Source organism: Erpetoichthys calabaricus, chromosome 12 (genome assembly GCF_900747795.2).
Source record: "Erpetoichthys calabaricus chromosome 12, fErpCal1.3, whole genome shotgun sequence".
NCBI lineage: Eukaryota > Metazoa > Chordata > Cladistia > Polypteriformes > Polypteridae > Erpetoichthys > Erpetoichthys calabaricus.
Genome location: NC_041405.2, coordinates 107,139,197 through 107,165,083, shown reverse-complemented (window position 1 = coordinate 107,165,083; position 25,887 = coordinate 107,139,197). Strand labels below are relative to the sequence as shown.

Sequence of the window (25,887 nt, the reverse complement as noted above, 5' to 3'; positions counted from 1 at the left end):
GCCAAATTCTGCTATTATCCGTTGTACCTTTTTGTTTCTTGACTGCATCTGTGTGTTAAAATTTTTTGCCTTTGGGCACATATTCTTTATTTTGTTTCATACAGCATTAGGATGATTTTTACCCATTACCATATTTGATTTTTATACCATTACCAAAACCATATTTCACTTGAGACAGGCAGGTTTCTTAGTTCCTTGTTGCCATAGCTTGGTAATAAATACTTGTTATGCCTAACGAAAGCTCAATAGTAAGTTGCATACATTATTTCCTGAATTACTCTAAAAATGAAAACATTAATCAAACATGACATTATAACATTTAAATACCACTGATAATTAGCTGCATTTTAACATATTAACACAAACAGCCCACTCACCGTCATTACGACACCTGGCCTTTTGATTAGTTTTTGAAGTATTAACTCAATCATCTGATTGGTTAAAAATTTCCTTTAATGTCAGAGGGATAATTTACAATAAATTATATAATCGTCAAGAATTGCATTTATCTGAACATTGCCATCATCAGTGTGCAAGTAGTGATTTTCAGCCTGGCAGACCAAGAACTGAAACTTATCATGTTTAGATTGCTGCTTCTTTTTATGGAAAAAATATTAATTTCATATTACTCGGCAATTAGAAGAAAGATGAAGTTTTTTTATAATGTACAATTATTATGATAATTATTGTTATTAAAATTATTATGATAATTATGATAAAGGGGATGGGACTGAGTACAGGAGTCAGGTGGAAAAGTTTGTTTCTTGGTGCAAGGAGAACTGTCTGCCTCTTAATATCAGCAAAACCAAGGAACTGATTATTGACTTTCACTGCACCAAACAGCCTCTGTGTCCGGTCACTATTCAGGGAGTGGATGTAGAGGTGGTCCACTTCTACATATACTCGAGGGTCCACATTAATGACAGGTTGGACTGGTCTCGGAACACAGAGGAACTATATAAGAAAGGGCAGAGCAGACTCTTCTTCCTTAGAAAACTGCATTCTTTTAATGCAGTAAGTGACATCCTTCACATCTTCTATAATTCTGTGATAGGCAGTGCAATTTTTTATGCTGTGGTGTGTTGGGTTGGTAATATCACTTCAAGAGAGGCCCACTGAATCAACAGGCTAATTAAATAGGCACACTCAGCTACAGGACAAACTCTGGACCCTCTGGAGGTCATAGTTAAGACAAGAATTAAAACAAAACTCTGTATGACACATTAACACTGAGGACTCTCAGCCATCCAATTATTCAACAGAAGTGTGTCAAGAAATGCTATGGGGGCTCCTTTATACCAACAGCAAAACATCTACATAATGACACACTGAGACTGGGACAGACAAGTCAGAACTTTTTTTTTATTTTCTTGCTTTTTACTCATTGTGGTGTGTGTTCAGAGCAAAGTGTGTGTGTCTATATCTATTTATTTATCTATGTACTTATTTATGTATTTATTTATATAAAGAGCTTCGATAAAAAGCCAAATTCCCCCCTGGGGACAAATAAAGTTCATCTATCCATCCATCCATCCATCTATCTATCTATCTATCTATCTATCTATCTATCTATCTATCTATCTATCTATCTATCTATCTATCTATCTATCTATCTATCTATCTATCTATCTATCTATCTATCTATCTATCTATCTATCTATCTATCTATCTATCTATCTATCTATCTATCTATCTATCTATCTATCTATCTATCTATCTATCTATCTATCTATCTATCTATCTATCTATCTATCTATCTATCTATCTATCACAAGATATCTGTTAAAGAGATTAGAAAGATATTTAATGCCAATAACTTTGCACTTTCTGTTGTGTTATCATGGACTGATTTACTGGAATGTGTTTAAATGATACAGACCCTGGGGTGACATCAAATGTTTAGAACACATATTTTTAGAGATTTGGGGTTCACAACAAGAAACTTTTTAAAAACTTTTCTCTTCTGTTTTCTACATGTTGTTCGATCGCTTGACATGCCATTACAAGAATGAGGAGGACAAACACAAAAAAACTATTTTCAGTCAGTAGTAAATGTACTGCTGAATCAGCAGGTTTTACACAACAGCAGGAAGACTACCAAAAAGTGTCTTGTTTTTAGGAATGTGTTGGACAATAGATCTGCCTATCTTCTTTCCTTTTTCAAAATGTTATAATTTTTTATTTTCTGTTGTTTCAATTTTTTAACATTCTCCCTGCTACTCCAGTGAGTGTGGAAGCACATGCAGTGCATTGGACATAATGAAAATGTAAATTCCACACAAGGGGTGATATTTATCTCAGGACTCTAAAGCTATGAGGCAGCAGTGCTGGCTAAACCACTAAATGTATTCAGTTTAATAAAACACATCAAGGTGGCATGGCTTTACCTAATTTTCAGTTTTATTACTGGGCAGCAAACATACAAGCCATAAAAACCTGGACACAAATAAATGCACATACACAGGCTTGGTCTGCAATAGAAGTAAAATCCTGTAGTACTTCTTTATATTCCCTGCTCTGCTCTCCAATAAATGAAAGTTATCCCAAATATACTAATAACCCAATTGTGCTTTACTCACTCAGAATATGGAACCAAATTAGGAAGCATTTTAAGATGGAAAACCTTTTATCAGTGGCACCTCTGCAAGGGAACCACCTCTTTCAACCTTCGCAAGTATATCCAGTTTTTAATACCTGGAAAAGTTTTGGGATTAAAATGCTCAGAGATCTTTATATAGACAACATATTTACATCTTTTGAACAATTACGTTCAAAATTTAACCTCCCAGCTACACATTTCTTTTACTATCTTCAAGTTAGAAATTTTGTTAAACAGAAATTGCCCGATTTCCCCCACCTTGCACCCTCCACAATGCTGGAAAAAATACTGCTCAATTCCGAGGAAACAAACACTATTTCCGCAATATATAAAATCTTATTAGAGTCCCTACCTTTCAAAGATCCAAGAGGACATTGGGAAGAAGATCTCTTAATCAATATATCAGAAAAGGAGTGGAAGGTAGCAAAGCAGAGAATTCACTCGAGTTCTATATGCGCAAAGCATAGAATTATTCAACTAAAAATTATATATCGAGCTCATCTGTCTCGCTTAAACTGTCCAAAATGTTTCCAGGCCAGGATCCAACCTGCGAGCGCTGCAACCAAGCTCCTGCCTCACTGGGTCACATGTTCTGGGCCTGCACCAAACTAACATCATTTTGGACAAAATTTTTTAAGTGCCTCTCAGACAGCCTTAGTATCACAATCCCTCCTAACCCACTAACAGCTGTATTTGGTGTCCTTCCAGATGGACTTGAATTGGAGAAGGACAAACAAACGGTGATTGCATTCACTACACTCTTGGCACGCAGACTTATTTTGTTAAATTGGAAGAATCCTAATTCTCCTCTTATAAGTCAGTGGGAAACTGATGTTTTATATTATTTGAAATTGGAAAAAATCAAATTTTCAGTTAGAGGATCTGTACAAAATTTTTTCAAAACTTGGCAGGATTTAATCAATATTATTTTAGAATAAGAGAATTAACTATTATTGCATTTAACTCCCTTCTCCATCTCTTATTTATATAGATATTTACTTCTCCCCTTCTTTTGTCTAATGTTGCCTTATTAAAAAGCTTAAAGCAATTTTCCTTTAGCTAAGCTCTCCTTCTCAGGGGTGGGGTTTGATTTGTCTTCAAATTTGTTGGGTTATAAATTGATCTGTTTGTATGGAATGATTACAATGAAAATTAATAAAATAAAAATTAAAAAAAAAAAAAAAACACATCATAATGGGTAATCCAAGATTAAAAAATGAGAAACACACCTTAATCATAACAAACAAAGATCCGTGTAAAAGATAAAAGGACACCTCTGTGCACAAATTCTTTGGCAATTACCTGATCCAGAAGCATTCTTATTAATAGCATTCACACATACTAAAAATACAAGAAAATACAAACCGGCAAGTTCTGTTGCAGTAAAGAAAAACAGCAATACAGAAAGCAGATCGTCAAGTCCCTCAAGTTTAACGTTCAAAAACTAGGGGACAGCTGAGATTCTGCCTATGCATGAATATTTATTTAACTCCTGTCTCTGATGCTATCTTCAGGAAAAAGGGTAAGCAGAAAAAATGCAACAAAAATAAAAACTAGTATTAGATTCAAGCATCTTTCACTGGAACAAACAAAATACTAAATGATCATAACAGATCAGAGCAGCTATACGCAATAATGTCATAAAAAAAATTTCAAAAACTAAAAACTCCTCCTTCCTCAACAACAGATGCTTAAAATGATCACTGCATGTCTGTACAATGGCAATCAGTAAAATAATCATTCATTCATTTTCCAACGTTTGTGTGAATCTGGAACTGTTCCAAGTGGAAGTGGGTGTCAGTCCATCACAGGTCACACTTACTGGTACTATTTAGAAGCTTACCTTTAAGATATGAGAAGAATCTACAAAGGCAGAATGTGTGAACTCCACAACACACAAGTCAAAATTTAAACCCAGAAATCTAGAGCTGTCAGACAGCAGCATTAGCCACTGTATCACCATGCTGCTCTTCTGTAAACCACACTTTTCATAATTATGGATATAGTAATTAGCAGATTTAAAATGTCTGACAAGATACCTATTACTTAATTTCAAACTTAAAAAGAAAGAAACAACTTAAAACAAAGAAAACATTTTGTCTTTTTTTTAAAAATGTCAATTATTATTCTGTTAATTACATTTTGTGGGTTTTGCCTCATGGACCAGGGAAAGCAACTGTCACGAGTGGTGTTTTGTGGCCATTGATTTGTTAAATTAATACATTTAATTTTCTTAATAGACACCACTATTTTGAGCCTTGTTGTTATGATAGGCCTATGACATCACTGACAGCAGTTTATAAGACAGCATTACACTTTAGAAGTCATCCAAGATTCTGGATTGCTAAAATAAATCTTTGGGCTTTACTTTCTTTCGTGATTTTTGCCAGGTTAACTATGGTGCTTAACTTCAATTGTCATGATCCACTTTTTTTATTTTTCTTCTTTAGTAGTTGCAGTGTGCTTTGGGAATTTACTGTATATTATTTTAGCATGTTCTTGATGCTAGTCTATGTTGTTGTATGAGCACTGCAGGATGTTTACTGGTTGCATATTATAATTAATATGCAATGCAGAGCGCGTGCCGACACAAACACAAGTTTAAAATTATTTATGGATAAACAATGTCTTTTGTAGTGGTGTGTGTTAGAATTAGTTTACTACAGATTTACTACATCCCTGGCTCTGATTCTCTGACTATGATTTTGGTTCTGATATTAGGAGAGACTCCTGGTTTCAGATTAGGGTTAGTGGCGACCCCTAACGGGAGCAGCTGAAAAAAAAAGAAGAAGAAGAAGCAGAAGAAGAAGAAGAAGAAGCAGAAGAAGAAGAAGAAGAAGAAGATTTTATTTATGTTTCATTGCCTGGTCACTATTTTAAATTCTTGTGGTGACTCCTCTCGGACATCACAACACCATTTCCCATTCAACAATGATTTTGTTTTTGTTTATCTTCTGCTCTGATATAAAATTATCCTCCTGATCACTTAAGGCTAATTCTTTTCCTTCTGGTAGCATTCCCTACTCTTGCCATGACTAATTTTGCTTTTGTTTGGTCCTGGCCCCAGTTACCATTTAATTATTGCATATTTGGTTTATGTTTTGTGAAGCTAAGCTGTTCACTTCAAATTTGTGGTGGTGGATGAGGGAATTAGACTTTATTTTGTAGTCCTCTTTTGGGCTCTGTTTGGGTTATTTGTTCTTGGTTAAAATGCTTTGCCTTTCAGGGTTTTAACTATATAGCAATATTTCAAATCTTGCCTTAATACTTTTTGTAAATTGAATAGATACTGTATAATATTTCAGCTTCCTTTTCTTACTGTCTGTTCAGTAGGACTAGAGTTAATTATCTTAACACTTATTACATTTGATCCTTGCATAACTGCACACAATGTCACTTTGTTTTACTCTTCTCCTCTTTATTGATGTAATTTTACTCTTTCTTGTTTGACATTTCCTAACACCATGGGTGAAAAATGTTTTGTTCAGTTTCAAAAAAAGCTATTCTGTTATATACTGTAAAGTTATTCTTTTAGTCTATGAACTTACCGAGGAGGTTCGATGATATGTATCACACATTGATGAAGGGACCTCTTGTTTCAGGGTTAAGGAACCATCAATTTCATCCTGGTCACTTTCGCTCCAATAATCTGCAACACATATACAAAACAAGCTAACTGAACAGGTGATCAATTCTTCTTTCAACATGCTTAATTAGACTTCATCACATTTCATTATGTTACTTTGTTTAGGATATTTCCTAACTAATCAGCATGATAATATGATTAAAATATGATTATATTAAAGTAGACTAGGGAGCATACCAACCCCCAAGCAAGTTCTTGTTGCTGAACCGCTCGAAGGGTGTCAGGCCCCACCACCATTAGAGAAAGCGATTGTATTTAAAGAGATGGTATATAGAAGAGCGGGGCACGGGAGGAACACAGTTTGGTCCTTAGTTATTATAAACAGAAAATTACTTACTTGAGTATTTCACTACAATTATCTATTTTCAATACCAATTAATAATAAAACGTAGTAAAAAGTAAAAAAAGTACAACGTAATAAAACAAAAAAATATATATATTAAATTGTTATTGTAATTTTTTATTACTTTATTTTATTTATAGGTGCCTTTCAAGGCACTCAAGGATGCCTCACTGATTAATAACAACAGTCACAATGTAAAATAAATAAAATATTACATTTACAATAAAACCAGTGTTAATGCAACATTGAAATTAAGTAAATGAACTAAAATTTATATCAAACAGAATAAGCAAGCTTAAAAAGGTGTGTTTTAAAGTGGGATTTATTTATTCAAGTTTTTTTATTGATTTTAATTAGAAGCAGATAAAATTCCATACAATCAAGTCAAACTTAACAATACAAAGCAAAGCAAAATTAAACCCTTACCCAAGAGACAGAGAGGATAGCCAGCAACCAAGCTACTCTATAAAAGGAACAAGAAAGGAAGGGTATCCTTTTCCCCAAAATGGGAGTTTATTCTAAAATGTTACTGATCAGATCCTGCCATATTTTAAAAAAGATTTTGAACAGATCCTCTAACTGAGAATTTGATTTTTCCAATTTCATGTAATATAGAACATTAGTTACCCACTGACATGAAAGTGGTGGGCAAGGATTCTTCCAGCTGAGCAAGATAAGTCTGTGTGCTAGTAGTGAAGTAAAGGCAATTACAGTTTGTTTGTCCTTCTCCACTTTAAGCCTATCTGGGAGTACACCAAACACAGCTGTTAATGGGTTAGGAGGGATTGTGCCACCGAAGCTGGTGCACTCCCAAAACATGTGGCCCAGTGAAGGTGGAACAAGACTGCAGCGTTCACATGTTGAATCTTGTCTTGGAAACATTCTGGACAATATTAAACAAGATAAATGTAGCCAATAAATGATTTTAGTTTGAATGATTGAATGCTTTGCACATAAGGAGTTAGACTGTATTCTGTGCATGGCTGCCTTGCACTCTTTTTATGAAATATTAAGTGACAAATCCTTTCCCCAATATACCCTGGGGTCTTTGAAAGCAAGGGACTTTAAAATATTTTTTATAAATTTTAGAGATGCCATCTGAGTTTTCTAGACTAGTCAATATTTCTTCAGGAATAGAAAAAAGTAGGAGGTAAGGAAAATTGGGCAGTTCTGTTTAGCAAAGTTCCTAGCTTGAAAGTAGTGGAAGAATTGTGTTGATGAGAAGTTGAATTTGAAGCGTAATTGTTCATAGGATACAAAGACATTATCTATGTACAAGTCTCTTAGATTTTAAATCCTGGACATTTTCCAGACATTAAATAGTGTATAAGTTTGAAAGGGTGGGAAAAGGTGGTTGTTAGGTGCAACAGATAAAAGCTTGGGAAGGATGGTCACCTTAAAAATGTTGATTCTCCCTGCTAATGTAAGATGGAGGGTAGACCATCTATTCATGGAAAAATCACACTTTTATTCAAATTGATTTTGAGTACAGATATTTTTTGAAAATCTGCTAATGCTTTTAGGACTGTTGGCACACAATTTTGTGGCTCAGATATATACAGTACCATATCATCTGCATATAGTGATATTTTCTGTTGAAGTTCTTCTCTGAGAATCCCCTTTATCTCTAATGCATTTTGAAACTATACAGCCAGTGGTTCAATGGTGACTGCAAAGAGGAAAGGTGATAAGGGACATCCTTGTTGAGTACCAGGCTCTAGTCTGAAGTAGTCAGAAATAATGTTGTTAACACAAACTGAGGCTTCTGGACAAGTATAAAGTAATTTGATCCATGCACATATGTTTGAGCTGAACCCAAATTTGTGCAATGTGGTGAATAAGTAGTCCCATTCAACCAGATCAAATGCTTTTCTGGATCTAAAGATAATAAGATCTCTGGGATGTTAGATTTAATGGGTGAAGATATTACATTAATAAAACATTGAAAGTTAGAAGTTAAGTGTTTGCATTTAAAAAATTCCATTTGGTCTTGTAATTTTACAGAAGGAAGCACTTTCTCAATCCTTCTGGCTAGAACTTTGATGAGTATCTTAATGTCATTATTCAGAAGAGAGATTCGTCTGTATGATGAACATTGTAGTAAGTCAATATTTTTCTTAGGAAAGATGATAACTAATGCTTGGCGAAGAGTCTGAGGTAGAATTTTATTGTCTTTAGCTTCTATAAATGTTGCTAAACCCCATGGTAGTCAGGCAAGCAGAAGGTATAATAAGATTAATAGAGGAGAAGGACCTAAGAATTTGGGAAGGAGTGGAGATAGGAAGAAGATTAGAGAGATACGGAGGTGCCAGATTATGGAGGGTCTTTAAAGTAAAAAGAAGAATCTTAAAATCAATGTGGTATTTAACATTAAGATGGCGTAATTGACATTAAAAGAGTTTGTGGTCAGATATGGACAGGTCAGATGCAGTACTATTATGAGAAGTAACACCAGAGCAACAGATAAGATCAAGAATATGGCTTTTAGAGTGAGTAGAAAAATCTACAAATTGCTGTAGACCAATACTAACGAGGCATGACAGTATTACTGACAGTGTTCATATGTATATTAAAATTGCCCAGCAAAATAACATTAGAGGACATAGAACAAAGGGAATTTGCAAACCCAGACAGCTGAGCAAAAAAAAGTCCTTATTCAGCTTGGATGGTTAATAAACAGTGGCAGTTATAGTGGGAGTAGGTCCATTCATTTGTAAGACAATGGACTCAAATAAGGCATACCGTGGTATGGTTTTAGAGGATAGTTTACATTTCTAGCCTTAGAGTATTGTGAAACTGCCACCCTGACCAGAGGCACAAGACTGGCAAACCCAGGAGGAACAGCTTGATTAAGCTGTAAAAAAATCGTTGGGTTGCTGCCAAGTCTCAGTCAAACAAAGAAAATCAAACTTATGGTCAATAGCAGATATTAGAGTAGAGGACCCTTACTGGTGAGTGAACAGACACTAAATAGCCCAAAGGCAAGTTTTCTTTATTTAAACGGGCTGGGAAGGCTCAGGAGTGGCATTTATTCATCTAAGGAGTTTGTGTGATTATTGCTGTGTTTTTGTTGTTGGATTTTCTGTTGAACTTTTGTGGTCTTTTATTATCTATTTTTGTTAACAGCTCTAATTTACAGATTCTTTGTTACACTTTTAGTACACAAGCCAGGGGTTAATGGTTATCCTCCTCCTCGTGGGGTTTCACTTAATTTTTGAGATATTTATAGTTAATTTTCCAGGCCCCCATTCTGGGCCTGCTCCAGCTGAAGCTTGCAGATACCCTTAGGAGCCTGGCTGAAGGCAAGTGAGCCTCTATTGGACAGATCAGTTAAGATTTTGGCCTACTCCATAGCTTCATTTTGAGACCTCACTACATTTTGCCTTGGAGGAAACTCCTATATTATAAGATAAGTGTGGTGCATCGGTTTAAGGGCTGTGGAAGACTTAGATATGCAGTGACACAGAAGCTGACAACGGGTCACTGTGGCCTGGTGAACCTAAGACTTTATACACCTATTCTGATCCTAAAAATAATGTCTGGTCTGGACAGAAGGGACATTAAACCATAGGATGGTTTGAAGCTTTCTCAGGTCAGTAGCTCAATGAGTCTGAAGAAGAGAGGTTAGTTGGGGATGAGAGGCTAGAGGTATGAAGGGAGTGGTTTATGTGCTAATTCAGGCCGTATTGTCTCATTTTCTGTTCTGTTTATGGTATTATTTTTGTTTGCTCCATTTTATTATTTAGCCCTGAGTGCTTTATTTAATAAAGACATCATTTGGCCTTGCTGTCAAGGGTGGCTACAAGTGTGCCCAGCCTGTTCACAGTATATTTTTGTGCACATTTAAGTAAATTACATGGAATGTTTGTATTCAGATCAATCTCTAGAAAGTCTAAAAGGTGAATCCCCTGAAAATACATCATGATGATAAAAAAATATATTCAAAAGCAAACTTGAGATATGTTTATTGAAAACCACCCAATAAGGAAAAGGGATAAACAGATTTCCCATATACTGAAAACTGAAAAAGCTAACATTAAGAAATGGAGAAAATATGGCCCAGCTAAGGATCTATGTAGAAAAGTTAACTCTCCAAAGCTGTATATCCAGGAATTAGTCAATGAGGCCTAAGGCGACAGAAATGCATATGTATTAATACATTTTGTCTTTAAATTAGTGTCACAAAGCAAATGTCATTGCTAAAAGAAAATAATAAATTTAAGACTGCTGTTTGACTGAAGGTATATGGATAAGGGTGACCAGACATCTTACATATCCTGGGACATTATAATCCCAAATTTACAGTATAATCCCAATTTTAGGTGTCACAACATATTCTTAAACAAAGTTTATTTTTCTTGCATTTTAGATGTCCCAAATATATTTTTGCAGTAATTTATGTAAACACTGCACTGTGAACTTTGTTGAACAGAGCTCGCTAGTAGATGTACATTAGTATACTGTGTTTAATCTGTGTTTATGACTGTATATGTATGTGTACTTTTCTACTTTTATTTTTCTATTTTTATTTATTGATCACTCCTACCACTTTATTTTATGTGGATTCCTTCCCTGGACACACTTATTTTTACAACGTGGGCATGGATTTTAACACGCCGAGACTCGCCTATTCAAGTACTCAACTTCGGGCGCTGAGAACAAATGCCAGTGCCGGTGTGGTTCCATATTTACCCGACGAGGTAAGAAGGCGATATCGTGGCAGCAGAGCCGGCACTAAGCTAAAAAAGAAGCGGCTTGCGAGAAAGTGGCGTTTCAAGCCTTCGGTGCCTTCTGTGATTCTGGGGAATGTAAACTCAATCTCAAATAAGATCGACGAACTGGCTGCGCTGGTGAAAAATGTAAGGACCTACAGAGAATGCAGTTTGTTGTGTTTCTGCGAAACGTGGCTAAATAACACCATCCCAGATGCCAACGTGGAGCTACCCGGGTTTAGCACAGTTAGAGCGGACAGAGATGCAAGTACCTGTGGTAAGCACAAAGGAGGAGGACTCGCTCTCTATGTTAATACACGGTGGTGTCACTCTGGACATGTTAACGTCAAAATCTCCACTTGCTGCAGGGATATCGAACTGTTGGCCGTAAGTTTACGTCCCTACTATTTGCCCAGAGAGTTTGGACACGTCATTGTTGTTATTGTATACATTCCTCCTCGGGCAGACGTGGAGTCAGCGAGTGACATCATCCATTCCGCTGTTGCTAAGTTACAAACGCAGCACCCTGAGGTGCTTGTGCTAATCGCTGGAGACTTTAACCATGTGACGCTGGACAAAACATTACCTGCATTCTCCCAGTATGTGGACTGTAACACCCGGGGAAATAAGACTATTGATTTACTGTATGCAAACGTTAAAGACGCATACAGCGCCACCCCGCTGCCTGCGCTTGGGAAAGGAGATCATAACCTGGTTCAGCTTCAGCCTCACTATAAACCAAAAGTTAGAGTCCTACCTGTAACCACACGATCATTCAGGAAGTGGACCCCGGAGGCTGAGAATACTCTGAGAGAACTTTTTGGAACTACAGACTGGGATATCCTGCAGGGATCTCATAATGAGAACATTGAGGAAGTTGTTGACTGCACTACTGACTACATCAACTTCTGTATGGACATTGTAGTTCCAGTAAGAACAGTACGCTGCTATGCTAACAACAAGCCATGGATTACAAGTGACATCAAGGGCTTTTTGAATCAGAAGAAAAGGGCTTTTAAAGACGGTGATCAGCATGAGCTCAAGCGCGTGCAGAAGGAACTCCGAGTCCAACTCAGGGCGGCGAAGGAGCAGTACAGGAGAAAGCTGGAGCAGAAGTTGCAGAATAACAGCATGAAGGAAGTGTGGGATGGGATGAAGATCATCACTGGCTGCAGCTCGAAGCGGGGTACCACCATTGAGAGAGACGTGAAGAGAGCAAACCAAATGAACAACTTTTTTAACAGGTTTGACCACCCTAACCCACTCTCACTCTCACCTCGGAGTACTGCACCCTCCACACATCCTTCTGCTGATACCAGCATAGGAAAAACATCCCCACCCATAATAACAACAGCGCAAGTGAGCAGAGAGCTGAGGAGACTTCGTGCCAGCAAAGCAGCGGGTCCAGATGGAGTATCGCCACGACTGCTGAAGGTCTGTGCATCGGAGCTGGGGGGTCCTCTACAGCGCATCTTCAACCTGAGCCTGGAACAGGGGAGAGTCCCGAGGCTTTGGAAAACATCTTGTATCACCCCAGTCCCAAAGGTATCACGTCCTAGTGAGCTGAATGACTTTCGGCCTGTTGCTCTGACATCACATGTGATGAAGACCATGGAGAGGCTGCTGCTTCACCACCTTAGGCCACAGGTTCAACACGCCCTTGACCCTCTGCAGTTTGCATATCAGGAGAAGGTGGGAGCGGAAGATGCCATCATCTATATGCTACACCGATCCCTCTCTCACTTGGACAGAGGCAGTGGTGCTGTAAGAATTATGTTTCTAGACTTCTCTAGCGCCTTCAACACAATCCAACCTCTGCTCCTTAGGGACAAGCTGACAGAGATGGGATTAGATTCATACCTAGTGGCATGGATCGTGGACTATCTTAAAGACAGACCTCAGTATGTGCGTCTTGGGAACTGCACGTCTGACATTGTGGTCAGCAACACAGGAGCGCCACAAGGGACTGTACTTTCTCCGGTCCTGTTCAGCCTATATACATCGGACTTCCAATACAACTCGGAGTCCTGCCATGTGCAAAAGTTCGCTGATGACACTGCTATCGTGGGCTGTATCAGGAATGGGCTGGAGGAGGAGTATAGGGACCTAATCAATGACTTTGTTAAATGGTCCGACTCAAACCACCTACACCTGAACACCAGCAAAACCAAGGAGCTGGTGGTGGATTTTAGGAGGCCCAGACCCCTCATAGACCCAGTGATCATCAAAGGTGACTGTGTGCAGATGGTGCAGACCTATAAATATCTGGGAGTGCAGCTGGATGATAAATTAGACTGGACTGCCAATACTGATGCGCTGTGCAAGAAAGGACAAAGCCGGTTATACTTCCTTAGAAGGCTGGCTTCCTTCAACATCTGCATTAAGATGCTGCAGATGTTCTATCAAACAGTTGTGGCGAGCGCCCTCTTCTACGCAGTGGTGTGCTGGGGAGGCAGCATAAGAGGAAAGACGCCTCACGCCTGGACAAACTGGTGAGGAAGGCAGGCTCTATTGTTGGCATGGAGCTGGACAGTTTAACATCTGTGGCAGAGCAAAGGGCACTCAGCAGGCTCCTATCAATTATGGAGAATCCACTGCATCCACTAAATAATGTCATCTCCAGACAGAAGAGCAGCTTCAGCGACAGACTGCTGTCACTGTCCTGCTCCACTGACAGATTGAGGAGATCGTTCCTCCCCCAAACTATGCGACTCTTTAATTCCACCAGGGGGGGTAAACGTTAATATTTAACATTATACATAGTTATTGTCTGTTTTTTTCACCTGTATTATTATCATTCTTTAATTTAATATTATTTATTGTATCAGTATGCTGCTGCTGAAGAATGTGAATTTCCCATTGGGATTAATAAAGTATCTATCTATCTATCTCTATCTAATCGCTATTCATGCCAACTGTGTTCAAAACAGACAAGATCTGCCCACTTAGATGTCCTACAATTGTTAAGAACATTGGCAATACAGCATGAATAAAAGACATTGAGATCCCTGTAGCACAGAACTTCCACTGAAGAAAGAATATCTTAATAATGCTTTTGAAATGATAGTGTAGCTGTCAGCAGCATTACTGACATGTTTAAATATAATTGTTCTTGTGGTTAATGGTTTGCATCCTATGAGGAGGCTTGCTTCCTTTTTTAATGGAGTCCATATGAATAGACTTGGTATGTAAGAACTCTTCTAGTTTTAGGAAGCTGTTGCATGTGCAGTGTTAATGTGGGTAAAATATAGGCATATGCATTGTGATACAGGCAGTAGAATGTTTGTAATTACTTCTGTTAATCATTAAAAAACATTCAGCCATACACTGACCTCTCTCTTCCTTTCCCAAATAAGGTATTTTTTCAGGGAAAATCTGATCCCCCTACATTTGGTTAAAGCTAAAATGAAGTAGAAAGTTAAGTGGTGTGTTTAGACCAACACTAAGCTCATTTGTACTACTAATGGAGGAGGCATCAAGCCATGGTGATGCTTTTGTACATCAGAGCCTGGAATCAGGTAAAGATATAAAGCAGAATGGATGGGTCAGATTATAATAAAATCCTAAGGAAACCTGAGACATGACTGTGAGACACCTGGGACTCTGGAGCTGATCTTCAAACACATTAATGACACAAAATCTACAACCATAGGCACCGCGGAAAGCTATGAAATTAACAACAAAATCAATTCTATGGAAAGACATACTGAGAAACCAGTCCAGTCCCAAAAATATATAGCACATTTTGAAAACTGCTCTTCTCAAATGGAATCAAAAACAACTCAAGGAAGCTTGAACAATTTTATACAATAGAATGTGAACAATTAGATGTGAAATAATGGATATAATTTATGGCAAAGATGCCACTAGCAGATACTTGTCATAGAGAGATAAATATTAATGGAATTGGCTATTTTGTGCTTATTTTCATAATTATCACCTCTTAAGTTAATCAGTTTTTATTCTGATAAGTAAAAAGCATAAACATTCAAGTTATATAAAGATAATTTTAGATAGCAATATAGATACCACATTGTAACACAATATAGCATGAGAAAATCTAAGGGGTGTCACATACATGCGCCTGGGGGTTATCTTCCTGGATCTGTCAAGGTAAGCAGTGCCATCCTGTGACGACAGGGGGTTCGTCACTAACATTTTCTTCTTTCCATCCCACAGTTCCGATAGGCAGCCCCAGGACTACACCTACCATCCCCATCCAGCTATGAGATGGCTCTATCCTTTTCAGGTGGATGGTGGCTTATTCTGGATCCAAACAGATGGAGCTCCCTTTAACACTGTGGGACTTGTTCTCTTATGTTGGCAAATGTGGCTTTTATTTTGCTACTGCCCTTGAGCACAATGGTGCTGAACGTGCTTTTTGTTTATTTTTCTATGGGTTAAACACCAACGATTAAACAGGGTAACCCGGCTGGTTCCGCAACTATTCTCGCTGGCTCTCTCACAGTCAGTCCACTGATCACAGAGCTAAGAGTGAAAAAGGTTTAGCCACCATATTTTATAATAAAACATTTAATTGGAACTATAACACATAGGAGTCAGAAGCATACACTTTACAAAATAAGCAGCATTCAATACATTGTTCAGCATTTTTCCATGTTTTCTTAGGCCCAATACTGCTTCTGAATGCAATAGGCATTAAAAAGATTTGCTCTCACCTTCATCAGGTCGGGTAACTTTGTCATCTGGTGTGTATCCAATTGCTGCTAGGCCAAGCCGATTCATCCACCTGTTGGAAAATACAAAGGGTTATCATACCAGTTCAGGTCCTAATTTGCTACCCCATAAAACACATTTTTACTTGCATCCATCTTTTCATAAGCAAGTGCAGCACAGAAACTCTTCATGACCTACATAGGAATGTTACGCATTTCTCATTCAGTCACAATCTAGCATGAAATGAAGATGCAATTATAAGTGTGTGCCCAAGTCTATAAAGACATTGCCTATTTTGTTGTATCATAATGTGCGTTTAGGGTTAATTTATACATATATACTATACATTATGAAAAATTTCAAGACCTAAATTTCAAGCTGCATGCCTGCCTGAGATATTTTGGTTTTGTTTGTCTCTGCTGTCATAGCTTTAATCTAATTTAAGTGAATGCAAGATACAAATGTAGTTAACATGTAGTTAACACTCTGGCTCAGAGCATAGACTCTTAGGTTCAAATGCCAACTTGTCCACTCTCTTTGTGAATTTGTCATGCTGTTCCATGTCTACATGGTTTTTATCTTGGCATTTCAGCTTCCTTCCACATCTATGAGAAATGCATGTTAGGTAAATTGGTGATTATTTATTCAGAATTGTGTGAGTGCATAAGCGTAATCTGCAATGAACTGTTAACCCATGCAGAGTTAATTCCTGCCTTGTGTCTGATACTTCAGGCTTTACCAAACACCTCTCCCCATATTATTTTGAATCGGTTTAAGCATGTTAGGTAGAGGATGAATGGAATCCAAGATACAGTACGTATTATTTAAGGATGACAAACTTCACACAATCATAGTAATTAGTGAATGAACTGCTTTGGCCACTTTTTAGCCAGATATAATAGACTTGCATGTGAAAGAAAGTGAACTATCATACTTCCTCGTCATTCAGAGGCACAGACAACCTCTGCTTCAGAGCTTTTCAGACAAACACCAGAACAACAACTGTTAACATCACACAGTCAGGCAGAGCACAGAGAGCAAAGTGGCTGACACTTGAGAATGTCTGAAAAACCTGATATTAAAGACATAGAAAATAAATCCTTAAAGTAGCAGAATAGGGTAGTTCGCTTCTAAAATAAAACTGGCACAATGGGAGGATGTAGTAACCCAGAGGATATTAGGATAAAATTATTAATGATACGTGGTGTCAGCTCTTTTTCTCACTCAATACTGCAAATCTTTTCTGACAGCCTTACTGTCAACACACTGTAAAAGAATTGCTCTCAGGGTTCCTACAAGCAGTGAGCTATGGGTGAATGCTGGTTTACTCTGAGTTATAGTGCAGCTTGGCAAAAGGCTGATCCCCTTGTCCTAGTATAATATCTGTATACAGCACAAAAAATCATACCTCCTCCCACTGGACTCCTCAGTACATATGGCCCAGATTTGCTTTGATCGGTCATTTGTCCTTATGGTGTAGATTGTACAGAGATCTGCATTAAGTAACAGTGAGACTTCCCAGACACAGATGTAATTAACCTGCACTCATGTGAAACCCTGTATTTAGACACAGGTTGACCCCATTCTATTAATTATGCACTTCCTAATGACAGTTTGGGAGGCCAAAGCCTGCTAAAGTGTATCAAAGGGGAAAAAAGTCTTTATGTAATATATTTATTTATTATTATTAAGGATTTTTTGTATTAATCAACATCTAATCCAGCTCAATACAGTAGCATGTTATATTAAAAAATAGGTAGAATGCCCAGGGACGAGAATAATTACTTTTCAAGATTACTCTATCTATGATACTCCTTTTTAGGACAGAATTGACATTTTCTGCTAGTGCATAATGATTTGCACAAATTCCCATAACTGGCCACTGTCAGGAACTAGTCAAGTTAAACCTTGTCTTCCTGCTACTGGGTGTACACTGGATTGTCCTGTCTTTAACCCTTGACTACTTGCGCTGGTGTATTTTGTACACCAATCTCAGTTATTTTTGTCCACCGTTCTTTTACTTGAACCTACCAACAGCATCCGCCATCTATCCTCGGCCTTATTCACTAGAAGTACAGTGTTGCAATGGTTTCCTTCCAGTGTGCCCCCTGCTGGTTTTATGAGTGGATGCACAGTTACCAGTTGGTACACTGCACGGGTACTTACGTATGTATGATAACGATCAGATTTTCTTCTTGTAATGACTTTGTCTGCAAAGGACTCTCAACAAGTGAAGTGAAATATGATACATGTGCAAATCCTGCAGTGGATGAAAGTGTGACCGGTGAGGAATGAACACTGGAGAAGTGGACCAGGTTAATTTTCAGCCCAGTAGCGGCGCACTGCATGATAACGTGCAGTGAATACACTTGACTTAATTTTCATCCTCTTTCGCCATACATTTAGCACTCGTTTGCTCAGAGGTTGATGTGCTTGCTGCTTCCTGAGCAGCTCTTCTTTCCTCCACCTTAGCGGCCTGCTGCTTCTCTTCTTTTGTCATCATCTTTACGTGTTAAAACTGATTAAGTCAGTGTTTGTGTTGCAATACTTAGTACGTTTTCTTTAATTTTTCACTTAAGCTGGCACTTAAGTCTTCAATCTGCCTCAAGAATGATTTAAGATATGAAGAGGTAGAGGAAGTGACGGTGAAGCTGGTAGGGATGAGAATGGCGCCAGTATGCATGTGCTGCATGGCCTCCCTGCTGGCCACTGCCGAGAGTTGATTTATTCTACAATAAAACAAAATAAAAATAAAAAGAGGACTAACGCTGGAGGTCAATCATCACCCCCGAAAGTGGATAGTAGATGTCACGTAGTATAAATGTACCAAATTTCAGGTCAATTGATCAAACAGTTTGCGAGCTGCAGGTGACTTAAAATCCTGGACAGACACACAAACAGCCACAGGTAGCGCATTATATAAGAAGATCATCCTAGACTGTGTCGTACTATTTAGTAATATGGTATTAAATTGCATTAAAAACATGAACAATTCAAAATTATTGCAATAATTTATATTAGACAGAGTACATATAAATAGCCATTTTAACACTGGTGCATAAAGTACACCACGTGAGAACTTATGAGAGTAATTAAGGGTTAAGGAGAGCAGCAGGGTGGTGCAGGCGTTAGGACAGCTTCCTCTGATCTCTAAGAGACTAGGTTTGAGTTCCTAAATGGTCAATGTTCTTCCAGTGTGTACATGCTTATTTTCTTTGTATACAGTAGTTTTCTTCCCATATCTATAACATACTATATGCTATTAGGTTTATTTACTAACTAGTCATTTAGCCCGTTACAATAATGGGCGCTAGAACAGTAGTGCATAAACATTAGTAGGAACAGTCTATATTAAATGGCAAGGGACTTTGACCTCATTCTTTTTGTTGGTCGTATTTTTCTTTCTTTCAGCCTTTCTTTTGTTGATGTTTACTTGCTGAGCTGACTGTTCTTCGTGGGCTGCCGCCGTGTATTGTGTGTCTTTTATTTTCTGTGACAGTAATACTGTCTTGTACGGCTCTATTCAGTAAGGGCGCGTAGATAATTTAGTTCAAATGGCTCTGGAATAGCCCTGCGGTTGGCTGGCGCCCAGCCCGGGGTTTGTTTCCTGCCTTGCGCCCTGTGTTGGCTGGGATTGGCTCCAGCAGACCCCCGTGACCCTGTAGTTAGGATATAGCGGGTTGGATAATGGATGGATGGAGGGCTCTGGAATATGTGAAGAGCAACAGGTGGCAGATCTTTATTTACGTGTGCCTTTATTCGCTGCGCCCAATTGAGGTCGTCCTTTTGAGGCTCGCCTTTTTGTGCGCGCCCTTATTGAAGGATACCGTCTTGTACGTCCGCTGGCTTGTACGTCCGTAATATACGTCCGTAATATACCTTTAATTTTCTCTGGCGGTAATACAGGCGTGTGCGTTGGTAATATGCTTTTAATCTCCTCTGAAAGTAACACTGGCTTGAATGTGGCTGTAATATGCGTCACTGTATTGTATACCTTTAATTTCCTCTCGCAGTAATACTGGTTTATATTTCCATAAAACGCCTCTAACTTTCTCTGACAGTAATATTGCGCATAGCACCGTGCCCCGCGCATGCGCACTTCACCAGAAGACACCCACACACGGACACCTGGACGCACATAGGGATTTTATATATATAGATGGCTATTGGCTCAGTGTGCATGAGTGTGTGCTATGGTGGACTGGGTTGATTCCTAACTTTAGCCCGATGCTCCAACTCAACCATGTATTGAATAAGGTGCATTCAAAATGGACGGATGGATGTATGGATGTCTAGCCAAGCTGGCAAGTCTTTTCTTCTTATATTTTTAGTTGATTTGTTTTGTTTGCTACTAGACACATTTTTAAAAATTTTTTGCTGCCATTCCGATTCTGAAGAAATGTTGTCAGAAGTTGTACACAGCCAAAATGCCTTGTACTACAGCAAACAAATCAGCCTTGTGTGACTTGGCACTCGAAATAGCTCTGTAGAGTGCCTGGTGAGCTGTGTCTCAAAGATTTGTTTAGCCTGTGATAATTACCCATTACTTAGAGAAGGCAACCTGCACCACAAACACCTGCTGGAGAATTAGCAAACGAATGACAGCATGCAGCTCTTGTCCTCTGAGTATTTTTGCTCAATTCCATTAAGGTAAATCTTGTTCTATTTTAGTTTGTATTCTCTTTTTCACCATTTTCCTCACGTACTACTCATTCTTCTGATCAGCCACATTCCCCTTGTGTGTTTGTTGTCTTTACAGTGATGCAAAAGAAAAAAAACAACCCTAAAACAGACATAGTCAAATTGACCAGTGCCTGGGTTGTCTTAAAATAGCTTTTAAGTAGCTGTGGTTTTGTGACTGGCAGCAATAGCAGCAAGTCAAGAACACATCCTAATGTGCAATTCAAGCAGTAATGTGCTTATTTTAACACACTTGCTGAGCCATTACGATTTAGTGAGCATAGATGCCTTGTGTCAGTGTGGTGAAAGGCAGACCACTAACAGAATTGCTTAAAGGCAGATTCAAAGATGAAAGTCTGAACCCCAAGGGACACGAGAATACATTTGTTACAAGTCTAGGCTTGGGAACTTTTCTTTCACCCTGTCTTCATCTAGATTCATGCAGCTTGTTTTAAAGGGTATTGGGAATCTTTTATTGTCATGAAGGTGACATCATTTTGGGGCCACTGTTTTTGTGCAAAGGCATTGATGCTGTGTGCTTGTTCTGCATGGGCACAGCCATGTTGTTAATGCAATTGATGCCTGATATGTTATAGAACATGATAACAGCATGCAGTCCTGTTAAAAGATAGCGAGACAGTAATGCAGAAATACATATGTATTGGATTCTCTCCAAATAAAATATCCTCTTTCTTCCGAGCCTAATTAGGTGCAGTTTTTCAGGTGGTGCTAACACAATTTCCTTTTCACTTTAAATTTGGTTTCTGTGATTTGTTTTCCATCGGTTTTCTTGATATTTCAGTCCTGCTGGTTCCTTTGACTATGATTTTACTTAATCAATTTTGTGCTTTCATCTCTGATTGCACACCTTCAAGTCTGCCTTTGAGCGACCATAACAACATTCACAAGAAAGGCATGCAAGTTAATCACACCTAGATCTGGGGGGTATTTTTCGTACGTCGCTTAAACCATCCGAGATCAGGTGCCTCATCTTGAATGAGTTAATGCCAGTGAAACTAATCCAGATAAGTCGGTTTTTCAAACGCAGATGTGTATTAGATTAGTGTAGCTGGATCTAATCATACGAGATGAATGCGCGCGCCCGCGCTGAGTGAAAAGCCCATATATATTGAGTCTAGAAAACATGATCAGCAAGTCTTTGATAGGCTGCAACAAAATGACGAAAGAACGGGCGCATTTTTTTTTCACACACGCGGCGCAAGACCTTTTATTCGAAGGACACGAAGAATTTCAAGATTTAATATGCACAAGCGGTAACACTGCAAAAGCAGCCCAGACCAGAAAAGACGGCTGGCAAAAAGTGGCCAAAAAAATTAAACGCTAAGTAGTGTACATTGTACTTAGTGAATGCAACGTTTCATTTCCTATGTGTCAGATTAATTATTATTTAATATGTCATAATTCCAGATCAAAATGTGAGCACAAGGAGAACATGGGAACAGGTTAAAGTGAAGTACAAGAATATACTTCAAACTGGTAAATATTGGTATATAACTATTTAAAGAATTGTTGACATAAAGAATCATATATAATATAAAAAAACATTAATTTTAAAGCTAATAAGGAGGCAGACAAGCAAAAAACAGGTGGAGGTCCACGCGGTCCAGACCTAACCCCTGCAGAAGAGTTGGCTCTCCAGCAAAATGCCCATCGCCCTGTTTCTGAGGGCATTCCAGGGGGAAGCTCCTCCTCAGAACCAGTGGCAGAATGCAGTGGTCACTTAATTTCAGGTAAAGGATGGTCATTGCATATTTGTCCTCCATGTGTGCTATAGGTATGTTCCATATAGCCCTCTTTTTCGTTGGGTCAGTTGCAGGGAATGTCATATCCTTTGAACCTGTGTCTGACCAACGAGATATTAACTAAGGTCAAATATTTGATGAAGACACTGTGTCTGATTATTCATCAGGAGGAGAGGTACACTTTCCAAATAATGTTTGATCAAACTCCACTCTGATCAGTCCCATGTGCCCCAATCACATTTGGAAATCCTGGTAATGAGAATGTTAGGCTGATTGTGGGATTCTTCGTGGAACTGTGGGTGTTTTTTACCTGTGTATTACCTACCTGCAATGGCATGAAACGCCTCTTTTATTGTCTGCACACGCAGGTGTCCAGGAAACACAATGAAAACCTGAAGAAAATATTTCAGAGCCAAACAGACTTTACGAATTGCCTGGAAAACTGCACTTTTCGATCGCTGTTCCGCATCGCCTACAGTATATAAAAAAAGTGCCGCTTGCAAGAAACCTCAAAGCAATGCCTATTGTCTGTGTGGTTGTGAGAGCCCGACTTCGCCGAGTTTGACTTCGAATATACGGAGCTAATAAATCTTTGAGGTACAATATTCCCCCTCGGCTAAAGCGGTATCTTTCGTACAGAATTTCCTCCGGGGGCAATAAAGGATCTTACCGATCGCGCAAAACCCTCTTTATATGAAATTCTCTTCCTATAAATTGCACATCAATATCAATTGGTCGCTCATTCATGAACGGCGAAGCCCTGACTGAATGACTTCCACACCGTCACTGATCACGTGTGTAAACTAATCCTTGTTTACGTAGAACAAACCTGCTCCGAGCAGGTTTGCGGATTTGGATGTGTTGCTATGACAACACTTCCAGCAAGAGTTTCAAAAAACCGACAGATCCAGGATCAGGCCAAATCGTCAACAATTACATCCGGCTAAACGAGTAATCCACGTACGAAAAATACCCCCCAGATATCAGTAAGCAAAGATGTATTTGAAAATAAACAATCATAAGTCCAAAGATAAAAGGACAGAAAAACAACAGCAAAGAAACACAACAAGAAATATACCTGAGAGATCCAAAGCGACTGTTAAGCGAGGCAATGTAAAGCAAAGCACAAGAAAGCAATGGTGTGTTGAGTCAGTACCTGTTATGAATGGATGGCATTTTATTTCTTTGTTTTTTTGCTTTGAGTAACATGTTTTCATGATGTTTTGACTCTTATAAGGGTTTTTGGGGGAGCTGAAATTGTCTCTGACATTAGCTTTTACTTTCAGATTTTGTCCTGTGTCATTTCCAAAGACCATGTTGTTTTTAGTAGAGATGCCATTTTATGATGAGGTTGCCATAATGTTGGAAAGTCAATGTGCGTGACATGTGACATTGCCATCACAATGATATAAAGATGGCTGCTGGGCATTTCCAGGTCATTTGAGATTGCAGATATTTAAAAAAAATTGCACATGTTTATTATCAAATGAGAACTTTAGTGCTTTGCCTTTGTTATTAGAGATATTTTGCCCTTCTGGTTATGAACAGATACAAAGCAGCAAGCATTTGAATATTAATGCTATCTAATTTTTATGTCTTTGGAAAACTGTATGAATCTCAGGTTGTGCCAGGCATCTGTCCAGCTACCCATGGTTATGCTGCTGCTTTATTTCTGCTGAAATATGATGCTGTCATGATCTTAATTTCTATAAAAAATAGCAATCTTCATAGGACGAATTGTGTTTGTGTGAGGAATCTAAAGGAAACATTTCCTATCCAATCGTATTACCCAGGAAATATATGGAACTGACCTCTATATCCTTGTGCCCCCAGTGACACGAGCAGTACAACCCCGGACTTTACCCCTAGCAATGCCATGGCAACCCTAACATTAATACCACACAACATAGAGGCATCCATGAGAAACAAAATTGTGTTGCATGAAGACACAAACATATTTCTGGAACCCTTGAAACAACTGAATCCCAAAAAACGAACTCAGCAGATAATAAAACTCCTAACAAGTTAAAAAAATATCAAAAAGCAGTGAATACAGAGCCAGACAAACTTAAATATGAAACCAGATCATGACAGCTGCTACTCTTCTTGTTGTAAAAGAGCTGCTGTGAAGCAGGGGGTACATAAAGATGCCTGGCAGCTTTTTTATGGCTTTGATGTGGAGTAGCTCTCTTATTTCAAAATACATCCAATTTTCAGACAAATTCCAAATTGCTAATGTTGGAAAATAAGTAAACCTTTGCAAAACAATCAAGCTGGCTGCAGATGTCTCTTATGATTGGTTCACTCACATAAATATAAGTATATATGAGGAGATGCTGTGACATCTTTTCATGCTTTACAGACATTATTGGAACAAAATGAGTTGGGTAGAAACCAAAAGAATTATAGCATGAATTTTTGTGGATGAATTTCTTATGCAGGGCTTCTCAGTACACTCCACACTATAATGTGAGGAGCTCAGAGATAAGGAGAAGCCACATAACTGTTCCACCATTCGTCTGAGCAGTTTGGATATGTAGTTAGGCCTCACCTAGAAGAAAACCAAGTACAGCTCACTAGTGAGCTTTCACTGACAAGAAGCCCATGGCTGGGGTGGCAGCACAATGACATTCCCAGGAGGAGCTGTAGAGTGTAGACTAACACCAGGATAGAAAGTGAGTGAGTGTAAACTTTGAAAATTAAACTTAAGAAACGGTAATGCAACTCAGTATTCTGCATTGCTGTTTAATAAGTGCATTCTTGTTAATTAAATTTTTTATTCTTGACTTTGCTGACATGGGCGGCACAGTGGCGCAGTGGGTAGCGCTGCTGCCTTGCAGTTGGGAGACCTGGGGAGCTGGGTTCGCTTCCTGGGTCCTCCCTGCGTGGAGTTTGCATGTTCTCCCCGTGTCTGCGTGGGTTTCCTCCGGGTGCTCCGGTTTCCTCCCACAGTCCAAAGACATGCAAGTTAGGTGGATTGGCGATTCTAAATTGGCCCTAGTGTGTGCTTGGTGTGTGTTGTGTGTGTGTCCTGCGGTGGGTTGACACCCTGCCCGGGATTGGTTCCTGCCTTGTGCCCTGTGTTGGCTGGGATTGGCTCCAGCAGACCCCCGTGACCCTGTGTTCGGATTCAGCGGGTTGGAAAATGGATGGATGGACTTTGCTGACAGTTCAACTTTGAGAAGTCAGTCAGTCAGTCATTCACCAACCCGCTATATCCTAACACAGGGTCACGGGGGTCTGCTGGAGCCAATCCCAGCCAACACAGGGCGCACACACACACACACACTAGGGACAATTTAGAATCACCAATGCACCTAACCTGCATGCCTTTGGACTGTGGGAGGAAACCCACGCAGACATGGGGAGAACATGCAAACTCCACACAGGGAGGACCCAGGGAGAGAACCCAGGTCTCCTTACTGCGAGGGAGCAGCACTACCCACTGCACAACCATGTCGCCCACA

The 25,887-nt window shown here is 38.9% G+C and overlaps 1 protein-coding gene across 4 annotated transcripts in view; it reads right to left on the bottom strand.

Annotated features, from left to right (window-relative positions):
- Positions 1 to 25,887, bottom strand: part of si:ch211-26b3.4 (connector enhancer of kinase suppressor of ras 2) — a 597,975-nt gene that overhangs the window by 17,457 nt on the left and 554,631 nt on the right. For all 4 annotated transcript variants that reach the window (XM_051935079.1, XM_051935080.1, XM_051935081.1 and 1 more), the window contains 2 exons: positions 15,980 to 16,050; positions 6,148 to 6,248 (listed from right to left, as the gene is read on the bottom strand). In XM_051935079.1, coding sequence (XP_051791039.1) covers positions 6,148 to 6,248; positions 15,980 to 16,050 — 172 coding nt within the window. The remainder of the gene's footprint in view (positions 1 to 6,147; positions 6,249 to 15,979; positions 16,051 to 25,887) is intronic.